The 25,024-nt window shown below is 38.5% G+C and overlaps 1 protein-coding gene across 4 annotated transcripts in view; it reads left to right on the top strand.

Annotated features, from left to right (window-relative positions):
• Positions 1-25,024, top strand: part of IPCEF1 (interaction protein for cytohesin exchange factors 1) — a 120,853-nt gene that overhangs the window by 41,708 nt on the left and 54,121 nt on the right. For all 4 annotated transcript variants that reach the window (XM_043964260.1, XM_043964264.1, XM_043964262.1 and 1 more), the window contains 3 exons: positions 13,563-13,636; positions 15,472-15,543; positions 24,340-24,398. In XM_043964260.1, the coding sequence (XP_043820195.1) occupies positions 13,563-13,636; positions 15,472-15,543; positions 24,340-24,398 (205 nt within the window). The remainder of the gene's footprint in view (positions 1-13,562; positions 13,637-15,471; positions 15,544-24,339; positions 24,399-25,024) is intronic.

Below are 25,024 nucleotides of genomic sequence, written 5' to 3'. Positions count from 1 at the left end.
AAATACCTGAATATAGCCATCACACTACCCCCTTCCCCTGGTCTTCTCTTTTCTTCACTGAATAGGCGCAGTCCTTTAACAAATCTTCATATGTCATGGACTTAAGGCCCTTTATTAGCCTGGTGTTTCTCCTTTTGGAGAGTTTCCATTTTATGAATTTCTTTCTTTCTTTCTTTTTTTTATTTTAAGTGAGGCAATTGGGGCTAAGGGACTTGCCCAGGGTCACACAGCTAGTAATTGTTAAGTGTCTGAGGTCGGATTTGAACTCAGGTCCTCCTGACTCCAGGGCCGGTGCTCCATCCACTGCACCACCCAGCTGCCCCTCAATTTCCTTCTTAAATTGGATATCCAGTATTCCAGATGCTGACTTTCAATGGCTGAATAAAAGAGGATTATCACCTGTCTGTTCCTGGAAACTATCCCTTTATAGAGCAGTTAGAGCAGTTACTCATCTTCCTGAGGTCAAATCTGGCCTCAGACACTTACTAGCTGTGTGACTCTGGGCAAGTCACTTAACCCTGCTTGCCTTAGTTTCCTCATCTGTAAAATAAGCTGGAGAAGGAAATGGCAAATCACTCCAGTATCTTTGCCAAGAAAACCCACAGAGGGGTCACGAAGAGTTGGACTTGACTGAGCAACAACAGCAACATCACCCTTCTTAACATAGGGCAAAACTGAAGTAGTTTTTTTGGCTGTCATGTCACTTTATTGACTCAAAATGAGGTTGATCTTCTAATTGTAGAAATGCCATTCTTTCATTCAATCCATAGATGTTATCAATTCAGAGAATGCTCGTGTTGGGGGAAAACTTAGACACTTTTTCCTCTAACTCCTTGATTATATAGGTGAGGTATCTGTGGCCCAAGTAGCAGATTTAGAACTTGAACCGAGGACTTATGATCCTTAACTTTAAAACTAAGAGAACAATCTGGGGGTGGTGACCAAAGTTCCTAATAAGTACTTTAAAAATATCAGTATTTTTGAGATGTTATATGTTAGATTTGAACTGGCTTAGGAAATTGAGAATGGTGAATGAATTAGGTAGAATGGAGTTTAAAACCATAATTTGGAATTTTTGCACATTGGATTAGGGGTGAATTAACTAATGTGGGTTTGTCAGGAGGAGGCAGCATGTCTCAGGATACCTGGAAATTCCCATGCTGCTGAAGGACTGGCCACGGCTGGGAATGCTGATAGAGGTGAATGGACCTCAGGGTCTGGCCATTGGTTAGTAAAAAATATGTCTTGAGATGGGGCTGTCTCAGCCTCTAGATTTTTGATACCCTGGAAAAAAGCCTTGGTTTTCGGTTATGGCTCAAATGAAGAAAAAGCACAGGACTGCTGGTCAAGAAGCAATCTATGTGTGAGTCTTGGCTCTTCCCCAAATTGGCTTTTATGCATTTAACCCTTCTTGTGCTTTTGACTCATTTGTAAAACTGGTATAATATTTACCTTCTTTAAAACATGGAGGTTTTGGGGGCAGCTAGGTAGCACAGTGGATAAAGCATGGGCCCTGGATTCAGGAGGACCTGAGTTCAAATTTGGCCTCAGACACTTGACACGAGCTGTGTGACCTTGGGCAAGTCACTTAACTTGCATTGCCCTGCAAAAACCAAAACCAAAACCCAAACAAAACAAAATAGAGGTTTTGTGAGTATCAAATAAGATAATTTATATGAAAACACTTGAAAAGTACATAGCTTTATTATAGCTGGAGAAGAGCTGTGCTTCTGAGTGTTGGGTGCATGGATTCTTTTTCTAATGATTTTTATACAGCAGAATGAATTCCTGCAAGGCAACTGTGGCATTGCCTGTTCTCATTATTCTAAAATCAATAGCTTTGTCCACCTGTATGGGAGGATGGATTAGCTACCTCTTAGCGTTCACCCCCGTCGTGTGATTTTTACTCAAAAGAAAATTACATATCCTACATTTTTCATTGGCAAGACTGATGCACACATTTCTCCAGAACCAGAGATGAAAAGTGCCCAGTGGGATATATTCTGAACTTTTCCTGAGCTCTGATGGCTTTATTGAGAGGTAATCATTTGGAGAAGATTTGCTGCACCTTTGGACCAAGTTGCATCACACACGAGGGACACAGCTGCTTTTCCAGCTGAGCTCACTGATAAATTTGTCTGTGATGGTTTGGTACATTCGGCTTGCTTTTAACCACCCACCTGATCCCTTCCCTATTTCTCAGCGTGTTTTAAAGAGGTTTCTAAAGAAAACAAGGGTAGCAGAAGACATGCAAAATAATGAATAATGTTTAAAAGGCAGTCTTTTAGGAGGAAATTACTTTCAGTTCAATTCAAAATAAATTCATTCGTTATTTAATATTACTATGTGCAAAAACTTAAATGCTATACCCTGAAGAAGATATAAAAATTCTCTGCTACCCTCTTGAATAATGTTTAAAAGGCAGTCTTTTAGGAGGAAATTACTTTCAGTTCAATTCAAAATAAATTCATTCGTTATTTAATATTACTATGTGCAAAAACTTAAATGCTATACCCTGAAGAAGATATAAAAATTCTCTGCTACCCTCTTGAAACTTATAATCTAAAATTTAGCTAAATGGATGAAATAATTGTCCTAGTCATTCAGTCAGTTAATAAACATTTATTAGGCGCCTACTATGTGCCAGTTCTGGGGACAAAAAATGAGTCAAAAGATGGTTCCTTCCTCCAAGGAATTTACAATCCAGTGGAGAAGACAATAACAAACAAATATGTACAAACAAGTGACATATAAGATAAATAGGAAGTAAATAAGGGGAGACATTAGAATTAAGAGGGGTTGGGAAAGGTTTGCAGAAGATGGGATTTTAGTTTGAACTTAGAAGCCAGGGAAGCCACTAGACAGACAAGTAGATAGAACATTCCAGACATGGGGGAAAAGCTAGAGAAAATGCTCAGAGAAGAGAGATGGAGTGTCTTATTTATGGGATAATGAGGTGGCCAGTGTCACTGGATCAGAATTCATGGAGGGAAAGAGAGTGTAAGAAGATTGGAAGGGGCTAGGTTATGAAGGGATTTGAATGCCAGATGGAGGATTTTTAATTTGATCCTGGAGTCAATAGGGAGTTTATTGAGTAGTTGGGTTACATGGTCAGACCTGTATTTTAGGAAAACCACTTGTGGCAGAATGGATGATGGATTAACATGGGAAGAGACTTGAGGCAGTCACACCCACTGTCACACTATTGCAATAAATCAGGTGAGGGGAGGAGGGGCCTGCACTAGAATGATGACAGTGTTAGAAGAGAGAAGGGAATATATTCAAGAGATGTTGGCAGGATGAAATCTGCAGGCCTTGGCAGCAGATTGGATATGGCAGGCGGGGGTGGAGAGATAGTTAGGAGTCTAGGATGACTCCTAGGTTGCAAGTCTGAGAAACTGGGACAATATATGTAAGACATGAGCTAGAGAAGCAGCTTGTTGAGTTCAAAAGGAAACTGTATTAGAAGTCGGAAGAATATGATTCCTGTGTCAGTATAGTTATCTACTCACTGTGAGCCCTTGGACAAGTTATAGCTTCTCTGGGGGCTCTGCTCCCTCCCCTACCAAATGAATGGGTTAGAGGCCAGAGTTGTTCCAAGGTGACTTCAAGCGTTAAAATTTGATGAACTTCTTAAAGAAATAGCAAAGAAGGGCATTGACCTCATTTCCTGAATCAAGGAGGATGTGTTTGCCCTCACTAGCAAGGTTAATCACTGGAGTACTTTAACATCTGTTCATAACCCTTCCTATAACCCTTCCTCTTCTCCTCCCCCCCTTCCTCCTGAAGATGGGCCTTTTTGTCCTTCCTTGTCTAACATAGATCTGAAAGCATTAGAGTTCTCATATCACATTAGAACCTGTGAAAACAGCTGTCTTTGACAAACTGGGAAATTGTGATTAAGATGCAAAGGTGAAAATGTGTGAAGGCAGGAGTGTGTCACCCTGAACACTTTATACCTCCTCTTTTCTTCTCACAAGTATCTTGTGGAGATTCTCAAGCCGATTATTTGTTTTCTCAGTAGCTTTCCCTTTCTTGTGTCCTCTGTTGCTGCCAATGGTGGCTGCTTATGATTTATTCTGAAGCACAGGATGTAATTTATACAGCAACTGGGGAGTTTAATCAAATTTGCTCCCACGCATTCAAGATCTGTTCTTCCCATTTAATCTTTTATTTGGCTGCTTTCTCCTCATATCTTTCCTACATGACCAACCTGGTGACTGTCTTCATACTAATTCAAAGATGCTCATATCAATTTATTTGGTATGATTTAGGGAATGTACAGAATCCAATGAATTTAACCATGTGCAAACTGGTACTTTTATTTTTGAAAGATAAATACAGATTGGGGCAGCTAGGGGGCACAGTGGATAGAGCACTGGCTCTGGAGTCAGGAGGACCTGAGTTCAAATCCAGCCTCAGACACTTGACACTAATTGTGTGACCCTGGGCAAGTCACTTAACCCCCATTGCCCCACAAAAAAATTAATTTAATTAAAAAAAAGAAAAAACTACAGATTGAAAGATGGTTTACCATGCTGTGCACATATAGTTCCTTTTTAATTAAAAAAATTAAAATCCATTTATTTATTTACTTACACATATAGGTCCCCCCTTCAGGGCAGTGAGGGTTAAATGACTTGCCCAATGTCACACAGCTAGTTAGTGTCATGTATCTCAGGCTGGATTTGAACTCAGGTCCTCCTGAATCCAGGGCCTGTGCTTTATCCACTGTGCCACCTAGCTTCCTCCCTGCAATATAGTTCTTAAAGGATTAGGAAGCATTTTTCCCCTCATAATAACACTGTAGATCAGTAGTACAAATGTTATCATCCCCATTTTATTGACAAGGAAACTGAGGTTCAAAGAGATAACTTGCTCCAGGCAAACAGCCATGGGTGACAGAGCCTATGTCACTTATAAATGAGTATGTATATCTATTCAGTATAGTATATGAATTCTGTCAGAGATATGTTGGTAAATGTTTTTATAACTATTTCCAAAACTATAGATGACACACTTTAAGGGTTAATCTACATTATTAACATTTTCTGCATCATTTGAAGCCTAGACAATCAAAGAAACAGTAAATCAAGTCCTGATTTGTGGCATTTGCCAGTTTCTAAGGTATAAATGCTTATTTTCAAAATGTAACAATTGACTTTCTTGATTAAAAGGTATGAGTTGGCTCCAGCACATCTCTGTATTACAATTCTAGCCTTCTGGATTCCAAGTCTAGTCTTTATGCCATTATAATCAACCTCTCTCTGTCTCTATCTCGTCTGTCTGACTGCTTGCCTATCTGTCCCCTGAAGATATAAAGAAAAGAGGCATTTGTCTACTTTGGCTGAAGAGGCCAGGGTCTGAATTTCAAGGGTAAAGAAAGTATACATGCTTGGGTACCAAAGTGTCTTTGGTATCTTTCCTATTACTGTAGAGGTCAATACCATCCCCCCAGTCCGTCAGGCTTGCAACCAAGGAGTCATCTGGGATTACTCACTATCTCTCACCCTTCATATGCAAGCATTGCCAAGACCTGCTGATTTCACCTTTGCAACATTTCCTGAATATGCCCCCCCCCAAACTGCCCCCCCACCACTCTAGTGCAGGCCTTATTACCTCACACCTCGGTTACTGCAATAGTACTGGTGGGTCTGCCTGCCTCAAGTCTTTCCCTACTCCGATCCATTCTCCATTCATCCACTAAGATGATTTTCCTCCAATGGCTTCCTTTTGCCTCCAAGAGCAAATACAAAATGCTCTGTTTGGCATTCAAAGCCCTTCATAACCTAGCGCTCCCCACCCCCCCATTCCTTTCCACATGTACTCTTCAGAAAGACAGTGACACTGGCCTCCCTGCTGTCCCACAAACAGGACACTCCATCTTTTGGCTCCAAGTATTCTCTCTGACTGTGTTCTATGCCTGGAATGCTCTCACTTCTCCACTCTACTTAACCTCTCTGGCTTCCTTTAAATATCAACAGAAATCCTACCTTCTACAGGAAGCTTTTCCCAACCCCCTTTAATTCCAGTGCTTTCCTCTGTTAATTATTTCCAATTTATCCTATATATAGCTTTCCTTGTAGATATTTGTTTGCATGTTGCCCTTCCCCCACCCACACACCCATTAGATAGTAAGCTCCTTTAAGTCAGAGACTGTCTTTTGCCTCTTTTTGTATCCCTGGTGATTAGTACAGTGCCTACCACATGGTAAGTGCTTGATGAATGTTTATTGATTTGAATTGAATTGCAATTGTCTGGGTCTTATAGTCAACATATGTGAGTCTGAACAAGAGAGGGAGGAAGTAGAACTATGATTTCAATGGCATAGAGAATGACTAGATAAGGAAAATCCTTCTACTTGGGCAGGTTGGTTCTTTCTGTGCAACATAAAGTCTTGGAAAGTGATCTAAACCATTGATAGATTCAGTGACTTGTCTGTGGTTACACAGTCAATATGTGCTCAAGGTAATACCTGTAGCTAAGTCTTCCTGGCTTCAAACCTGGCTCTTTATCCAGTGTTTGAGGCTGAGTCGACCTGCATTTACAAAACAGATAAATTCGCAGGCGATTATTAAGATTATGAGAAGCTTTTTTCCCCCTGAGTTTTACAAAGGGATTTATTGTAGACTTACTTTACAGAGAAAAGTCTCCAATTAACTTTATTTCTGAGGAGGATATTCAGACTTTAAAAATAAAAATTATAGACATATCAGGATTTTATTGGGCTTGAAAAAACTATGTAAAGTTACAACTATGAGGGGAGGGTGTATAGGAAGGAAGGAAAGAAGGAAGGAAAGAGAGTGAGAAAGAAAGGAGAAAGGAAGGAAGGAAAGAAGAAAGGAAGGGTTTTTTTTACAAGGCAATGAGGGTTAAGTGACTTGCCCAGGGTCACACAACTAGTAAGTGTCAAGTTTCTGAGGCCAGATTTGAACTCAGGTCCTCCTGAATTCAGGGCCAGTGCTTTATCCACTACACCACTTAGTTGCCCCCAAAGGAGGGGTTTTTTAAATCATTCTCCCTTTCCCACAATAGTGGCCTGCTCTTCAACACACTGATTTGTTATACAATTTACTTATTTTTGATACCCCCCCACTTCCTCCCTTGGCATTTTTTTTTAAGTGAGGCAATTGGGGTTAAGTAACTTGCCCAGGGTCACACAGCTAGTAAGTGTTAAGTGTCTGAGACTGGATTTGAGCTCAGTCACTCCTGACTCCAGGACTAGTGCTCTATCCACTGTGCCACCTAGGTGCCCCTGACATTTTGTTTTGTGTTTTCTTTTTCTTTTTAAAGACTAGATCTCCCTGTCTCTTCCAGGCTGGAAGTGCAAGGGGCTTCTCATAGCCAGCCCTGCTCTGACTGGCACACAAACTTTAACTTGCTTCACTTCAGACCTGGGTTGATTCACCCATCCTTTGGCAACCTAGTAGCTTCCAACGTCTAGGGACTCACCACACGAATTCTAAACTTAGTGTACACTTCGGATCAGTTTATCATACTCCAGTCCAGAATTCCCAGGATCAGGAGATTCAGTTTTCCCTTCCCATTCAACATTTTTAACCTGAAAATCTAGAGGAGCTAGACTGATTTTAGAAAATAGTATAACCTGTCTCTCAGCATTTAATTCTGGAAAATTACATGACATTTTTAGAATTATAGTAATTTAGAAGACCCTGGATCAGCCGAACAATATTTTTTTTTTTAAATTGCCTCCTACAACATGGTCCAGGGGATATAACAGTTAACCAGAAGTCAGAAGGAAACCAGGATTCATTTGTTACTTGTGTTTCCAGGAATATGAATTCAATGTGTGGAGTGAACATTCTTTTCTCTATTTGATATACTAGTGAAGCTAATATTATTAGCTCATTTAGGTTGTAGAACTTTCCTGCTATTAGTCTCATTTCACTGCAGAGGAAAGAAAATTAAACATCAGTCAAGTTCTGATTACCTTTCACTTCCTGTATGATCTTGAATAAGTCTCTTTGGGGGCAGCTAGGTGGTGCAGTGGATAGAGCACCAGGCCTGGAGTTAGGGAGACCTGAGTTCAAATATGACCTCAGACTCTTACTAGCTTTGTGACCCTAAACAAGTCACATAGCCCTGTTTGCTTCAGTTTCCTCATCTATAAAATAAGCCGCAGAAGAAAATGACAAACCAGTCCAGCATCTTTGCCAAGAAAACCCCCAATACGGTCACAGAGTCAGATATGACTGAAATGAATAAACAGACAGCAAGAAAAATTTCTGCAGTTACCTCATCTTTAAAACCAAGGAGTTGGAGCAGATAATCTCTAAAGTTCTTATCAGCTTCAAGATTATGATCTTCACAGCAACCTAATAAGAAAGGGAGGCCTTTTTATTATTATTATTTTTATTATTATTATTACCCTCACTTCAGCAGAAGAGCAAATTGAGGCTGTAAGAAACTTTGTGATTTACTTAACTTTCCACAGCTAGTAAACAATAAAGACAGGGACAAGTCCAGACCTTTTGACTCCAAGGATAGTTTTCTTTACTCTACCTCACACTGATTCATAATAAGCTTCCTTTATTAAATTGTCTAAATTCTAAATTTAATAAATACCAACATGAAAAAAGAACACTTGCATATGCAAAGTGAACAGAAAAAATTATTTGTGAAGCCACAGATCTCTACCATATAGATTTATATTATGCTACTTAAAAAAAAAAACTTGCCATTCAGTACTCATCTGGTGATTAATTAAATCTATTTAGAAATGGCTTTTCTAGTAAAGCACAGGAAATTAGCTACATCAGGAAGAAGGAAAAAAACCCTTTTCGAAAATTTATGGGCAAGTGTGAGTAATAAGTGGTTTTAAAATTTTATTTTTTATTTTTATGGTGAGCTTTAAACTGTATTTAAAGCCTACTTAGAAGGACTTAGCAATTTAAAATTTGATAGCTTTGGTGAACCTTTGCCTGGAAAACCACCTTTCAATGAACGGGGGTGGGTTATTGGAATTTTTTACCTTGCTCAAAAGTTAATTACAACTAGCTCCTTTGCATAATTATGAATTCTGTTGACATCTTCAAATTGATTGCATGCCATACTAGCAAGGAAACCTCAGCATTGCTGTTCTGGGAAGATATGAGAAAGGGTTGGGTTGTTCATGCTATTGCTGGCAAGGGAACATGGTCTGGGGGTCAGGGGAACAAGATTCAACCCTGAGTATCCAGCCACTGGATAGATGTTATTCTCATTTACACAGTTTCTTTATTTTATTCAATCAATCAATCAAATATTTTGTAAATGCCTACTATATTTCCTGGGTCTGGAACTAGGTTGTTGATACTATGATCCAATCATTCAGCCTCTCAGAACCTCAGTTCCATCATCTGTAAAATGGGAATAATAATACTCACCTTATTTACTTACAGGTTTGATTTGCAAAAACTAATTTTAAAGCATGAAAATATTATACATCCAGTTTTAAAGCTGGAAAAGACCTTAGAAGGTCATCAAATCTGAAGCTCTCATTTTATAGATGAGGAAATAGACTAAGAGATATTAGAGGACTTGCCCAGGTCTGAGTGCACAGCTCTTAAGAGTTCAAGACAAAACAAATTCAGGTCTTCTTGATTCCAAGTCCAGCGCTCTACTACACCACTTAGAATGCTATGGATTTCAGGGAAAATTGGAAAAGATTCTGAAATGAGATAGGGAACTGGACAGTTTTTTACTTCCTGATTTAGGTGGCTTTTGCATCATTACATTGAAATAAATTCTCATATTTTTAGATAAGAAGTAAAGTACATTTAAATAAAAATGCCCATTGTAAGTACCATATTATTTTCTTGAATGATCTGTCATCCATGTCTTCTTCTTTTCCATTAGTTTGGCTAACTGAAAGAATATAGTTCTACCAAAAAAAAAGAATATAGTTCTTATTTTTTAATCATAAGAGTCACTGGATACATAGAGAGAGATTCTTTCAGAGTTGTTCCACTCTTAACTAATTGGTCTGTGGAGTTAGTGTTACTCTCATTCATACAATTTCTTCCACTTTCTTCGCACCTCACAATGCACTTAAAAATTAATTCATTTAAAAAAATCATTGCATGGTTTTATATCACAGACAGTCTCCTTAACTACAACTCACCTCACTGATCCTTTTCTTATAATAATAATGGCTAGTACTTATATAGTGCTTTATGGTTTGTGAAGTACTTTAAAAATATCATTTTATTCTTATACCACCCCTGGGCGGTAGATGCTATTACCATCCCCATTTATGGATTCAGAAACTGAGGCAGACAGTGGTTAAGAGACTCACCCAGTATAATAGAGTTAAAGGAGTGTCTGAGGCAGAATTGGAACTCAGATCATCTTGATTTTAAATTCTCTACTCTAGTCAGTATGCTACTTACTTATTCAACTATTGCTTAATTTATGTGTACCCAGTTTCTTTTCAGTTGTTATTTCTTGTCATGTGGTGCTAAGATGCTGCTATAAATATCTTGGTATATGTTGTTGTTGTTCTGTCATTTTGGTCGTGTGACCATGACCCCATTTGGGGTTTTCTTGACAAAGATACTAGAGGGATTTGCCATTTCCTTCTCCAGCTTAACAGATGAGGAAACTGAGGCGAGCAGAGGTTAAGTGACTTGCTGAGGGTTACCCAGCTAGTATGTGTCAGGCTGCTTTTGAACTCAGATCTTCCAGACTCCAGGCCTAGAGCTCTAACCACCGTTCCACCTAGCTGCCCATTGCCTAATGTACTAAGACATTAAATAAGACTTGTTTATTATGGTCACACAATCAGGATGTGCCAAAGGTAGGACTGGATTTTACTGACCCTAACACTGGCTCTCTATCTATTCTACAAAGCTGCCACTCACTTGCAGTGTATAGGCTACTTTTAGTAAATCAGAACCTGTCCTCCCCAACAGTAACATCATTTTGAATTCTAATTTCAATACTAATTAAATGGTTCATTGTTGCAGTTTTGTATTTCATTGAATGGTTGAGGGATTTTTCTCAATTCATTTTCTTTGATTTTTATTCTTATAGTTTCGATTCGTTAATATTAGTTTGCATTTTTCTGACTCTAGTTTTTCTATTATAATTTGACAAGACCTCGTTCATCAAAATTTGACGGTATTTCAATTGTTCATGCTTCAGTGAAAGGCCACTGAGGCCCAGACCACTTGGAGATCATTTTTTTAGCTTTGAATTGTCATGGGTTTAGGTGATAACTTGTCTGAGAATCACTGGCAATATCTACTATATGGGACTCTATTCCAATTAATTTAATTCCATTGCATTCAGTGAGCACTTATTAGGTCCCTGTTGTGTGCAGTTTTACAGTTATTATTTGGGAGAAATACAAAACTTAGAAAGATAGAATTCCTTCCTTCATTGATGGGGGGTGGGTCTTAGAAAGAACATTTTGTTGTCTGCCAGGATCTGGAATTTAGGAGGGGGCAAGCAGAGATTTCTTGTCTCTGAAATATTGACTATCCTGTCCATGTTTGCTGTACTTGGAGGTATACTCAATGTGTCAAATGACTATTGATGACAGTAACATTGTTTGCTTACTTGTAGCATTTACAGTTTATCTTCCCATCCATCCATTATCTTCGTTGATCTTTACAATAATCTTATGAAGCACAGAGGACAGAGATGATTCTCATTTGACAGAGGGCAAAACCGAGGCCCAGAAAAGTCGCACAACTTACCCAAAGTCACACAATGATCTCCTCTGGTTCATATATTGTCTACTGCCCCATCCATACCTTTTGAGAGCAATCTGGCATCATCCAAGGCTCTTGGATTGTGTGCAGAGGCTCTTGAGTGCAAATATAAAAATTAGGTTCAGTATTATTCAGGAAGAGGAAATACCTCACTTATGATAGCTGCCTCCAGTGGATCAGGTTCTTTTTGTTTGTTTTTAAAGATTTGAGATCCTATGTGGAATGAATTAGCAAATGGGTTATAATTAGGAAGGAGACTAAAGCAGGTACAGGTGCTGTGTCTTACTGTTATACTGCAGTCTTAAACTATTGATTTTAATGTTAAAACAACTGTGAAGTGGGGCAGCTAGGTAGCGCAGTGTTTAGAGCACCGGCCCTGGAGTCAGGAGTACCTGAGTTCAAATCCGGCCTCAGACACTTAACACTTACTAGCTGTGTGACCCTGGGCAAGTCACTTAACCCCAATTGCCTCACTAAAAAAAAAAAAAAAAACCAAACAAACAAACAAACAAAAAAACAACTGTGAAGTAAACCTAGAGGAAACATGATACATCAGAATGAGCACTGACTTCGGGTTCAAATCCTGCCTCACATTTCTGTGTGACCTTATGGGTAAAATCACCCCCTGTTCCTTAATTTTTTTTTGAATATGAAATGATAGAATTGGACTAGAAGGCTTCTGAGGTCCCTTTAGGTTCTAAATCTATGATCCTAGGAGCTTATAATAAAAGATGTAAACTATTTTCCATTAACAAAGTGTTGTAATATTTAAAACTCTTCCCCCCAGTGTGACAACATAGAGTTTTGTTTCTTAATATGTAATTTCCCTGTGAGGAAAAACCTTCAATATCTTGATGCCTCCATGTTCCTGAGGGTCTCTACCTAGTAGATAGTAGATGGCTGTGGGGCAACTAGGTGGCACAGTGGATAGAGCCTGGCTCTGAAGTTTGGAGGCCCAGAGTTCAACTCTCACCTGAGACACTTACTAGATGTGTGACTCTGGGCAAGTTCTTTAATCTCAATTGCCTTAAACATCTGGGGCCATTTCCAGTTGTCTTTATATATATATATCTTGCCACTGGGCCCAGATGGCTCTGGAGGAGAGAGTGAGGTTGGTGACTTTGCACATTCCCCTCCCCCCTACCCCCCCTCCACTTAAGTCCAATTCAGTGCAAGTCATGGCATCATTCCCATGCTGTGGCCCTCTTCAGGAATGAAGGACAAATGACAACAAAAGTAGATGACTCTAATCTTTATAGATGGGAAAATATCTCAGGATATAGTATCTAGTGACATATTAGTTTCCATTTGCTTTTTTTTTTTTTTTTTTTAGTGAGGCAATGGGGGTTAAGTGACTTGCCCAGGGTCACACAGCTAGTAAGTGTTAAGTGTCTGAGGCTGGATTTGAACTCGTGTACTCCTGAATCCAGGGCCGGTGCTCGACGCTGTCCCACCTAGCCGCCCCCTTCCATTTGCTTTTGTATGGTATTCTTAAGGTTTGCAAAGCACTATATGTGTGGTGTGTATTCTCATTTGATCCTGGACAATCTAGATATTTTTATTCCCTTTTTACAGATGAGGAAACTGAAAATGAGAGAGATTTGGGGACTTGTCCAGGGTCATATAGCTAGTCTGAGGAAGCATTTGAAGTCAGATCTTCCTGACTCCATGTCTAACATTCTGTCCATTACAACATATTGGCCTTTATTAAGATTTAATCATGTTGCAGCCATGTTTCCTTCTCTTTATCCCACCTCCTAAATTCAGTTTGTTTAATCATAATAAAATAAAATGCACTGAAGATAGGCACGTTTAATTTAGATTTGTGATTTGTACTTCTTTCAGGCAGAGAAAGCTGATGGCTTCATCAACTTGCCAGATTTTGTTGTGGACAGAGCTGCTGAATGCAAGAAAAAGTAGTGAGTCATTCATCACACGTCACAAATTCCTGCATGGTCCTTGTTAACATTCACCTAATTCATGTTCATTGTGCATTTGCCTGGGTGAGACCCTGACTTTAAAAGAGGTGTGGTGTTTTAGAAGCTAATGAAGGGAACAGACCCGGGACCTGGAGAAGTTGACTAAGAATAGAAGAATTTCTCTTCCTGTGTGTTGGGCATTGGCATTCTGAGAGAAATGATAGACCTTTTAACAGTCCCTCATAAAATTCTACATCAGAGCTCTATGTTCTGTGATGTGAGGGAACTCCATGAACAAATTCTTCTATGGAGGTCAGGAGATGCCAAGGTTCTGTGCTAGTTAGTAACCGAGGTTCAGCAGACCTCCCTCCACATAACTATAGGCACAGATGACAAGTAAGGCCAAAGATGTTTTCTTATTTAAATTCTTTGTGAAACCATTCATGGCATGGACAGTTGTTTGTTTTCCAAGTGAAATCACAAATCCTAGGCTAGCTGTCTGCTGAAAACAAGTGTTTGAGTACAAGTACCTCATGTACAGAGGTAATATAGGATCCTAAGAGTTTCAGGACTGGAAAAAGGACTTAAGGTCATCTAGTCCAAGCTTGGCATTTTGCTGATGAGGCCTCGAAAGGTTATGCAGCATGTATAAGTTCACATGGTTAGGCAAGATGCAGAGCTAGGACTGGAGCCAAGTTTCCCAGCTCCCAATCCCCTTCCCTTTCTCTTCCAGTGCATCTCAGTACTGCTTCCCCAATAATCCCTTTTCCTTTCTCCCCCTGCCCCCCTTTTCCCTATTCTGTCTTTCACTTCCAATTAATTTGTTCTGTAGTCCAATCAAAAGTCAGCATTCGTCTAGGGTAATGGTTGCCGGAGCTTATACAGAGCTTACCCCTGTTTTTAAACTGTTAACAAGGAGGATGAGCTGGGTGGAAGGTACTATCTACCCTTTGGGTGTTGGATGCTTTGGTGTAGCAGGATGTGTGCAGTTTTATAATTGACTTAGGTGGCTTTTGGTTAATTAGCAATGATGGTCTTGGTCGTGTGGCCTTGGACTACTGGTTTAAAAGCAAACATGGAAATAGCCACTGAAAAACTTTAGCTCATTAATTTCAATATTTCAAACTTTTATTTTAAATTGAGACAAATGTTAATTTTATTCTTTTTTTTGTTAAAATGTGTTATGTCTGTCTTGAATTAAGCATGTATGAAATTGGTTGTTACTAAGTAGTTAATACATGAGAATTTTATACCTGTTTGCCTACCTTTAACTTTAATTACAGCAGATTGGAATAGATGTATTTTTTATTAATAGAACTCCAGAAATCATTTTGTGACACATATCAAAGTGTGGGTAACTGGGGAAGGTTTTTAACTCAGGACCCTTCCATAAGGTAATGTTCTGAAAGATTCTTTTGTAGTTAGGGCCCTGAAACTACAGGTGCCTTTCCGAATTTCCTGTGTACATTGGAGGAGTCTTGATTGAAAGATGTGGGTCAATTATTCTAAGATGAAGCTCCTTCCCCTGCATCTTGTCATTCTCTTAAGCATTGACAAACAGTGCACTCTTGACCAAGTGAAAACAGTATAATCGTATTTTAAAGGGAATGTCTTAACCATTAATTAACATTATTCTTTGGATGACAGGAGGAATTGACTCACACCTTTTTGTGGAGGCCAGGGAATAGAAGAGGCAGAATTTAATTCGTCTAAAATAATTTTTAAATTTGAGCTAGGAAGGGGGAAAGAGTAGCATTTTTACTGGTATAGCTGTGAATCCATCAAATTCTCTTCTACATTAACTTCTCATGTATCTTTGTTGTTTTCCCTTCAAGTGCTTTTAAGATCAGCCATCCACAGATCAAGACATTTTATTTTGCAGCAGAGAATGTGCAGGAAATGAACATGTAAGTAAATAAAACAATTGCTTCTGAGTCTTTATGGGCATAGACACATTTTGGTGACATTTTGGCATTTTGTATTCCAAGCAAGGGTCAGGCTTGGGGTTTTTTGTTTTTTTTTGGTTTTTATTTCTTAAAATTCAGTTTCATTTTTAAAAAATTAATGAAGGAACAGCTAGGAGTCACAATGGATAAAGCACCTGCCCTGGATTCAGGAGAACCTGAGTTCAAATCTGGCCTTAGACACTTGACACTTACTAGCTGTGTGACCCTAGGCAAGTCACTTAACCCTCATTGCCCTACAAAACCAACAAACAAAAAAATTAATGAAAGTTTACCTTCTCTTCCTCCTGTTCAGAAAAAAAAATCCCTGTCACAAAATATGCACAGCCAAGCAAAACAAATTCCTTATTGGCCATGTCAAAAATAATTACATATCTATGTCTATGTCTATATCTATATCTATCTATGCCTTGAATCTGTTATATCTGTCAGGAGAAGGGTATCACATTTCATCATGAATCCTTGTGAGTCATGGTTGGTTTTCCATTGTTGTTATTTTGTACCTTGTTCTTTGGGTTCTACTTACTACACTCTGTATCAGTTCATACAAGTCTTCCCAGGTTTTTCTGAAATTGTCCCCTTCATCTTTTTTTTTTTTAATAGCATAGTAGTATTCCAAGGGATCCATTTTTCTTTTAAATATATTTCATATTTCTGATACTTTTGGCATTCCCATCCTTGTCTTTTCCTTTTCCTTTCTGTTGTTTTCATATTCATTTCCCTAAGTAGGGAAATTTGAGAGTTAGAAAAGAAAGTACACCTGAAAATTAAGTTCTTTCAAATTAACCTGTGGGATACTTTTGCAGTAACAATAAAATAGGAAGGAGGAAATAGTGGCCATTTCAAGGTGTCACTGTTAATAATATTATATAAGCTGTAAAAATCAGAGAATTAGGAAAATGAGGCTAGATAGAACCACAAGTAAATTTCTCTGTTTTCAGCAGATGCCATCTGTGACATCTCAGCTGGAATTCATCATAGAGCCATATGGAAGTGGGCATTTATTAAATACTTTTTGGTTGTCACCATGAGATGCTTAAAGATTTTCTTGGCAGAGAATATTCCACAACCTCCTGCCATATTCCTTTGATAAATTTGCTGTCAGAAAGATTTTACTCATAGGATAAATTTCTTTCTCTAATTTAAACCTATTTCTTATTTTTGCCTATTAAAAATTTTATGTGATAGATAATCAGATGGTGGAATCTCTCTGGTTTATATCAGAGTTCAGCTAGGATGGATTTTGATTGAATGTGAACTTACATGGTAAAGCAAACTTTAGAAGATCACCTTATTCTCTTCCCATCTCATATTGCTTCACCTTACTCTCATCACATCTGATATTTGTACATTGCTTTCTAATTACTTGTGTCTTTTTATTATCTATCTGTTTATTGCTAATCAATCAACCAATCAATGGGCATTTGTTACGTATTTATTATACACCAGGGACTATCTTAGATGTTGGAATGCAAATACAAAATATTAAAATTCCTACTTTCAAGGAACTTCTCTAGGTTGCTAATTTGTTGTGTCCAGAGGAGGACAACCATGATGGTAAAGGGCCTTGAGATTATTCTCTGTGATGATCAATTGAAGGAAATAAGGATGTTTAGCTTAGAGAAGATAAGATTTAGCATCTGGTAGGGGAAGAGCTCCATGTATTTGAAGAATTAGCATGTGAAGGAAGCATTCAATTTTTTTTTTCTGCTTGGCTCTAGAGCTAGAGTGGGTCAAAGTTGTAGAAAGGCAAATTTAAGCTTAATGTAAGGAAACATTTCCTCACAATTATGACAAACTTAAAGTGGAATAGGTTGCTTTGGGAGGCAGTGGGTTCCCTCCAGAGGTGTGCTGGTAAATTTTTAACAGCTGTTTCCCTCCCCTGCCCCTAATACCCCCCTTGTCCCCAATGCCATCCTTGCCCTCCATACCATAGTATAAACTTTTAAGTTTGATTTGCATTAACATTTTCTCTACCACTTTCTTAAGTCTAGTCAATTAACAAAACAATAAATCAGGCCCCAATTTGTAGCCTTTTCAGATTTCTGAGGTATAAATGCTCTCACTGAAAATTTAACAATCAGTTTTCCAGAGCCAGTTTGTGGTGGGCTCCCTCTTACTGGAGCGTGTGTGTGTGTATGTGTGTGTGTGTGTGTGTGTGTGTGTGTGTGTGTTAGGTTTGTTCTTGAGAGAATTCTCATTCTTTTGAGAACTAGACCTCTGAGGTACCTACCAATTCTCTTTCAACATTCTAAAATTCTATGATTTTCTTCTAGGGTCTCTTCTTATACTCTCCCCACCTATCAGATATCTGTAAGGGAAAGTAGTAAAGACATGGCTTATATCTCCTGACTTGCCAGCAACATTTCTTTGTCAGTACACAGAACCCAGGTCACATGCTTTCTGATTGCTACCCCCTTCACCAGTCATTGATGACATCCGCACTCTTCAGGTGAGGAGTAGTATAGCTCCTTAGCACAAAAAGTTGTGGGCACTCTTGTTCTAGATATAACAAAACAAGGGATGAAATAGGCAAGCTCAGAACTGAATCCCAATTTGGCTACTTATTACCATTTGACCTGACCCTTTCTGAGAATCAACTTTCTTTGTCTAGAAAGTGAGGGGAAGTGGTCAAATTGAGGACATCTAAGGTCTCTTCTTCATCTGAATCAATGATTAATTCTATGATTTTGCCTGATATAGGATAAAGAATGTTACCAGCCTGTGTGTTTGGTTTTTTTTCTCCTTGTTTAGCAAGCACATAGTGCTCTGGGAAAATGACAAATCAATACTATTAATTTAGTCTAAAACCAAAACACAGGATTAAAAAAAATTAGGACAAAGTGATTACTATTATTACACAGATTTATGGATGTCTTTGTTTTTACACCGCATTTGTTTTCAATGAAATCTTCCTCTCTTTTTGTCTACTAATGTCTTAACTTGTAACAAAGACTAAAAAGAAGAGAAAAAAATCTAAAATAAAACCAACTCAGTGAAACTGACCCAAGCCGTTGTTCATATCTGAAAATAAATTGATTCTTCCACACCCATATTCTCCCTCTTCTGCAGTAGAAGGAGGGAAGTACATTTTCTCAAATCTCTGTGTTCAAGCTTGGTCATTATAATTACATAGCATTCAATTTTTAAAAAAATATCAACCCGCTTTTACTGTTTACATTGTAAGCATTGTGCCTATTTTTTCTTGAATTTTTTAAAAACTTTGAATTAGTTTATATCCCTCCTCATTTCTCTAAATTAATTATATTTCTCATTCATTTAGTTAGTGCTATTCCATTAGATTCTGGTGCCACAATTTTTTTAGCCAATTGAAGGAGACTTGATTTTATTTCTTTTCTACTCAGCAAAGTAAAAGCAAGAATTGGAAAGAAGGCTTAAATGTTCAAATGCTTTTAATTTGTGAAAGAAATCTTAAGTACCATTGGATAGGTTCTGCTATATAAGGAATGGATTTTGTGCATTTGAAAGTAGCACGTGTTCTATAATATTGAGGCTGCCTTGGAAAAATAGATGAAATAGATGAAATTTGCCTTTGGTTTCGTCTCACACTAGCTCTGGTCTTCAATGGCCATAATGTCTTCATGATGCCTCCCACTTGATCACATTGGCCATATTAGAATAATAATAACTGCCATTCTATCATAGGATTGTTTTGAGCTCCCTGGAGATAAGGTCTGTCAAAGATTTAGGAACAATAAAGCGGGGCAGCTAGGTGGCACAGTGAATAGAGCACCAGCCCTGTATTCAGGAGGACCTGAGTTCAAATTTGGCCTCAGACACTTGACACTAGCTGTGTGACCCTAGGCAAGTCACTTAGCCCCAATTCCCTCACCAAAAAAAAAAAAGAAAGAAAAAAAGGAACAATAAAGCATTCTGCATCTATTAGCGATTATTTTCATCTTCTATAGAGAGCTCCATGTCTCCAACTTCCTTTCCCCCACTTTCAAACTGTCCTGCCCTGTCTTATTCCTTCAAGAAATGTCTCTCCCATGTGACAATGGGTGTCAGTTGGCCAATCAGATAAACAAATCCCTGGCAATGCTTTAGCAAGATCAGAGGCAAGGGATGTTTGTTCATTAAAAGAGCAAAAGTGCTGCAACGAGATCCCCATTAGATCAAATATTATTGCGTCCAGTAGAAATTATATGTGCCACTTAAAAATAATGATCACATTTCTCCCATAATGTATTTGTTACCAAGCAAAGAAAAATGTACATTCTTTCACATTTACCAAAATTTAAAAATTACTAAAGGAATGTAAGTTAATGACTTTAAAAATGTTACATTTTCTGATGTTTACCAAATTAAAAAATATGAAAAAGCAAGCACGTTTTAATGATTAAAAAACCACATTGAACATCTGCTTGTTATTAAGTAAAGATTTAATGTTTGGCTCCAGCACTGTAGTCTTTAGCAACAACTGGCTTTCTTTCTTTTTTCCCCCATCAATTTATTTTTACTCTGACTTTAAACAAGCATCAAATAAAATGGGCATTTTTGTTTTGTTTTGTTTTTTTGGTGAGGCAATTGGGGTTAAGTGACTTGCCCAGGGTCACACAGCTAGTAAGTGTTAAGTGTCTGAGGCTGGATTTGAATTCAGGTACTCCAGAATCCAGGGCCGGTGCTCTATCCACTGTACCACCTAGCTGCCCCCAAATGGGCATTTTGATATACATAGAACAGAAAAAGAGTAACGTATGTGGAGTTGTAGATCTCTATTTTATAGTTTTCTTTTTAAGCATATAATAAAGAGTAATTGTCCTGTCCAAATGAAGGCACATTTAGATTTGAGTTATGTCTTAAAACACTGATCCCCAGTCAGGTTTATCCACCGCCTGGCACCTGCTTTAAATGGGGGGGGGGATAAACTTGAAGAGTCTGGTGTAATTATATTGTAAATATTGTTGAAGTAGCAAAGGGGAACCAACTCTCCCAACAAAACCACAGCCCCATAAAGACACCCAAATATCAGAATCAGTTTATATACCTATTTTCACTGTCATATCAAAATAAAATTCTAGTTTATATTTATTTACAGAAGTCAAAAGATAACACTGAAGGACACTGAGGCTGTGTGTTCCCTCACTCTGAGGAGCCTGATGAAGGCATTTTTTAAACTCTAGGAAGGCAGTAAAGGAGTAAAGCTACCTGAGATCACAGGCCTACCTAGTCCATATGTTATTCTATGATCCTCTTATACCTCTCCTACTATTGTCTGTGATATTTAATATGTGATTCAGTGAGAATTCTGAGGATGAAGAGATTCTAGCTCACTTTTGTACTGCTCTGATTTTTTGTTTCTGTTTTGTTGGGAGGCAATGAGGGTTAAGTGACTTGCCCAGGGTCACACAGCTAGTAAGTGTCAAGTGTCTGAGACTGAATTTGAACTCAGGTCCTCCTGAATCCAGGGCTGGCACTTTAACCACTGTGCCACCTAGCTGCATCCTCTGATTTTTAACCAGTTGATAAACCCCTTACTATAGTTCTCCTCCAGGGCCTTGTTAGAGTGTGTAGCATCAGGATGGACAGTTGATGTTGGTTTCTTGGATGAGAGGCACTTAGAAGGTCCCACCTAAGTTCAAAGGCTTTAATAACTGATGCAATGACAATAGCATTGTCTGACATCTACCTCAGCTAAACACTGAGGAATTCATCATTAGATTTGCCATGCATGGGGTGATGAATCATTTCAGTTCCCATTGTTATCAAGGTTTACCAGGTCACAGATTATTTATGATTTGTAACAGTGGAGTAGATAACCATATTGACAAAGCCCCTGTTTTTTGAAGTATTGATGTAGAAGTGGTGTAAATATTTCTCAGAATCAGAATAGATTTGCGTAGCAGGAAAGAGAGACCACTTTTAGATGTCATTTCCATTCTTAGAGCTTTGTCTCCATGGGAAACAGCTTTGTTTGAGTAGCTGAATATCTATCCGAGAGGCCAGAGGGAAAAATACTTAAGGTTAATAGAAACCCCTCATGTTTTGCAGTTACCCTCAATTTAAAACTACATTGGGAAGCAATTGCAATGGGAAGAATCAGTTTCTAAACTCAGTTTGGGGGTAGAAGTAGGCTTTTCTGCCAGTGTCTGAAATAAGAGTGCTTGGATTTTGTGTGTTGATGTCTCAACACCCGGGCTATGCTAGCACACACATTCACATCAAAGGAATATACAACAAACACCCAGGAAACATCTGTGATCCTCCCTCTCCATAACTGTGTGTCCTTTTGTGCAACCATCTATTTAACCACGAATGGATGCTTTTTTATAGCCTTAATATTTTAGAAAATTCTTGGTGATGGGATTGATCTAAGCAGTAAGCTTTAAAAATTCAGTATACAAAAGATCCTGATCAAATGCCTATTTCTCATAATCAGTTACTGTTTTGTGTACATTAGTGATTGAAGCTCCAATATACCCTCTCTCTTTACATATACATAATGGACAGGGTGCAGATGGTACAACAGATAGAACACTAGGACTGGAGTCAGAAAGACTCGTGTTCAAATCCAGCCTCAGATATTTATTAGCTGTGTGACCCTAGGCAAGTTACTTAACTCTGTTTGCCTCATTTTCCTCATCTGCAAAATGAGCTGGAGAAGAAAATGTCAAACCATTCCAGTATCTTTACCACCCTCCCCCCACCCCATGGGGTCGCAAAGAATTGGAAACAATTAAAAATGACTGAACAACAATAACAACAATGGATTGGGACCGATAAATGGTTAGGTGGTTGTTGTTTGTTTGTTTTTTCTGTTGAAGCTCTGGTAAATTACCATGCTTTTCTATCTTATGAACTGGCTTAGGAAACCCCTTCCTTATTTTTCTGAATTCACTTCAAAACTTGAGATTCTTTTTCACCATTTCATGTTTTAATTGATCTATATTGAATAAAATAAAATAAGACCCTCACATTATCAGTAAACTATGGTTTCTAAATAGGCTAATTACATGTCACCTTATCATTCCTGAGTAGAAATGATCAGGCTTCAATATCACCATGTAGGTGCAGGCATCAGTTTTCTCTTAAAATGTGCACCAAAGTGATTGCTCTCATTAAGACATAAACTTTGTGCAAGTAGGTGTTGTTTCAGTTGTATTTGTACCCCATAGATTTTAGTATAGTGCCTGGCTCATGGTAAATTCTTAAAAAGTGCTCGTTGATTGATTGATTGCTGAGGTCTCTAGTTCTATGGAAACCACCATGGTTACCTTTACTGCTGGCAGCATTCAAGGTTGGCTAAAAATAAGATGTGGAAGAGCTTAGTTGCCAAGTTATGGAAACACTTAGCTTCTCTCTCTCTCTCTCTCTCTCTCTCTCTCTCTCTCTCTCTCTCTCGCTCTCTCTCTCTCTCTTTCTCTTTCTCTTTCTCTTTCTCTTTCTCTTTCTCTTTCCCTTTCTCTTTCCCTTCCTTCCTTCCTTCCTTCCTTCCTTCCTTCCTTCCTTCCTTCCTTCCTTCCTTCCTTCCTTCCTTCCTTCCTTCCTTCCTTCCTTCCTTCCTTCTTTTCTTCTTTTTTCTTCCTCCCTCCCTCCCTTTCTTCCTTCCTTCCTCCCTCCCTCCACTCCTTCCTTCCTTCTTCCTTCTTTCTCTTCTTCCTTCCTTCCTTCTTTTCCTTCTTTCTTTTCATCCTCCTTCCCTTCCTTCTTTCCTTCCTTCTTTTTTCTTCCTCCCTCCCTCCCTTCCTTCCTTCTTTCCTTCCTCCCTCTCTCTTTTGTTTTGATATGCCCCAGTGTAACATGCTGCTGAATGTTAATATGCATAATCCTAATTGAGTTTACCATATGTCTAGCATTATCATAGAACCTTAGATTTTAGAGCTTGAAGATCATGTATTGTTTTCCTCTTATTAATGTGAAAATTATAACATGGAGAAGTTAAATGACTTTCCCAAGGCATCACACAGGGCTGGGGTCTTAATCCAGGTCATCTATTCTAAGAATAGTGTCATTTTGTTTCCTACCTGAAATTTCAAAATTGAGGCAACTGGGAAATGTTTTCTCATAGGAATACATCTCTACTTAAAAAAAAATGGAAAACAGGATCTTTAAATGTTTGCATTACATTTAACTTTCCAGAAACTATATCTTTCATAAATTAAGGGGTACCATAAATTAAGTCACAGCCAGATTTTAGTAATTAAATGTGGAAATATCTTTTTTAAAGTACTGTATATATCCCATGTCTTCCCAAAGAGAACTATCCAGCCATTTGTATTGAGATGCAATTTTGATGATAGAACTTTAAAACTTGAAGTGATGACATAATATTTGGAGTGGACACTTTCAAAAGAAACTATATTTGGCACTGGCACTTAGAATGTCCTAAAAAGCCATGCAACTTAGTTGCTGCTCTGAACCATTTGGTTGTTGTTCACGACCAAGGATGGCTTGAATACAAAAGTTGTGAGAAAGCCTTGGGCTCCCATTTTGTAGGATTACATGAAGGCTGTATTTCTACCTCACTGAACTACCAGCCCTTCTGGGAAAACATCCTTTTTAATTATTGCCTTTTCCTATTCCCATGAAGATACTGGGTAGAAATTAGTATTCCCTTTAGCACCAGGACTGAAGTAATCTCTTATTGCAGATATTTGGGGAAGAAGGCTCAGTGAGGGGGTTTGAGGCTTCCGTACCAATTTGGTACAGGGGCATTGGGCTTCTCTGTGATCATCAAAGCTTGCCATATACATTTTTGCTTTCTCTTTTAAATTTTAGGTGGTTAAATAAGCTCGGGTTAGCTGTAATCCGTCTTGCATCTACAGGAAAAGATGAAGGTATATTTTATTTTAAACCTATGGGTTTTATAGTGGGAGGTGATTAGGTGATGGAAATAGAATGAGCCTCATGCAGATGAAATGAATCTGAACATTTGAACTTGAACTTCCCTAAAAATTAGAGAGAAAGAGAAGTGGGAGAAGAAGAGTAAGAGGGGAAAGAGGGAGGAAGGAATGGAGAAGAAAAAAGAGAAAAAGGAGAGGAACATATAGATGAGTTTGTTCTACCAGTCTGTACTGGCTATAAGTATGTTGTTACCTTTAATTCACCCACATAGTAGCTGGAAGTTTCATTGGCACTGAAAGTAATTGCCAGCATAAATGTTTTATTTCCCCACTTCTGTAGTTATGACAGCTCAGACTCAGACAGACACCCCTTTTACTGATCTAGTCATGCTCTCAGCCCGACAACATTCCATCCTACAGTGTCCTCTCTGGTATTTTAGCATATGTGCTAGGTGGGTATGCTGCTAATTCCTGAAAGAATGGACTAATAAAGGGATGCCAGGACCTGAAATGGTGGTAGTGGGAGGTGTCATCATCTGGGTCTGCCTAGAGCTTTCATACCTCAAAAGAGAGTCTTTCTAGTCTTTTTCCTGACTCCCAAAGGGGTCCATGACACAGAG

The sequence above is a fragment of the Dromiciops gliroides genome, chromosome 4 (genome assembly GCF_019393635.1).
Source record: "Dromiciops gliroides isolate mDroGli1 chromosome 4, mDroGli1.pri, whole genome shotgun sequence".
Classification (NCBI taxonomy): domain Eukaryota; kingdom Metazoa; phylum Chordata; class Mammalia; order Microbiotheria; family Microbiotheriidae; genus Dromiciops; species Dromiciops gliroides.
The sequence above is the reverse complement of the archived record's forward strand: the minus strand, read 5'-3'. Positions and strand labels throughout refer to the sequence as shown.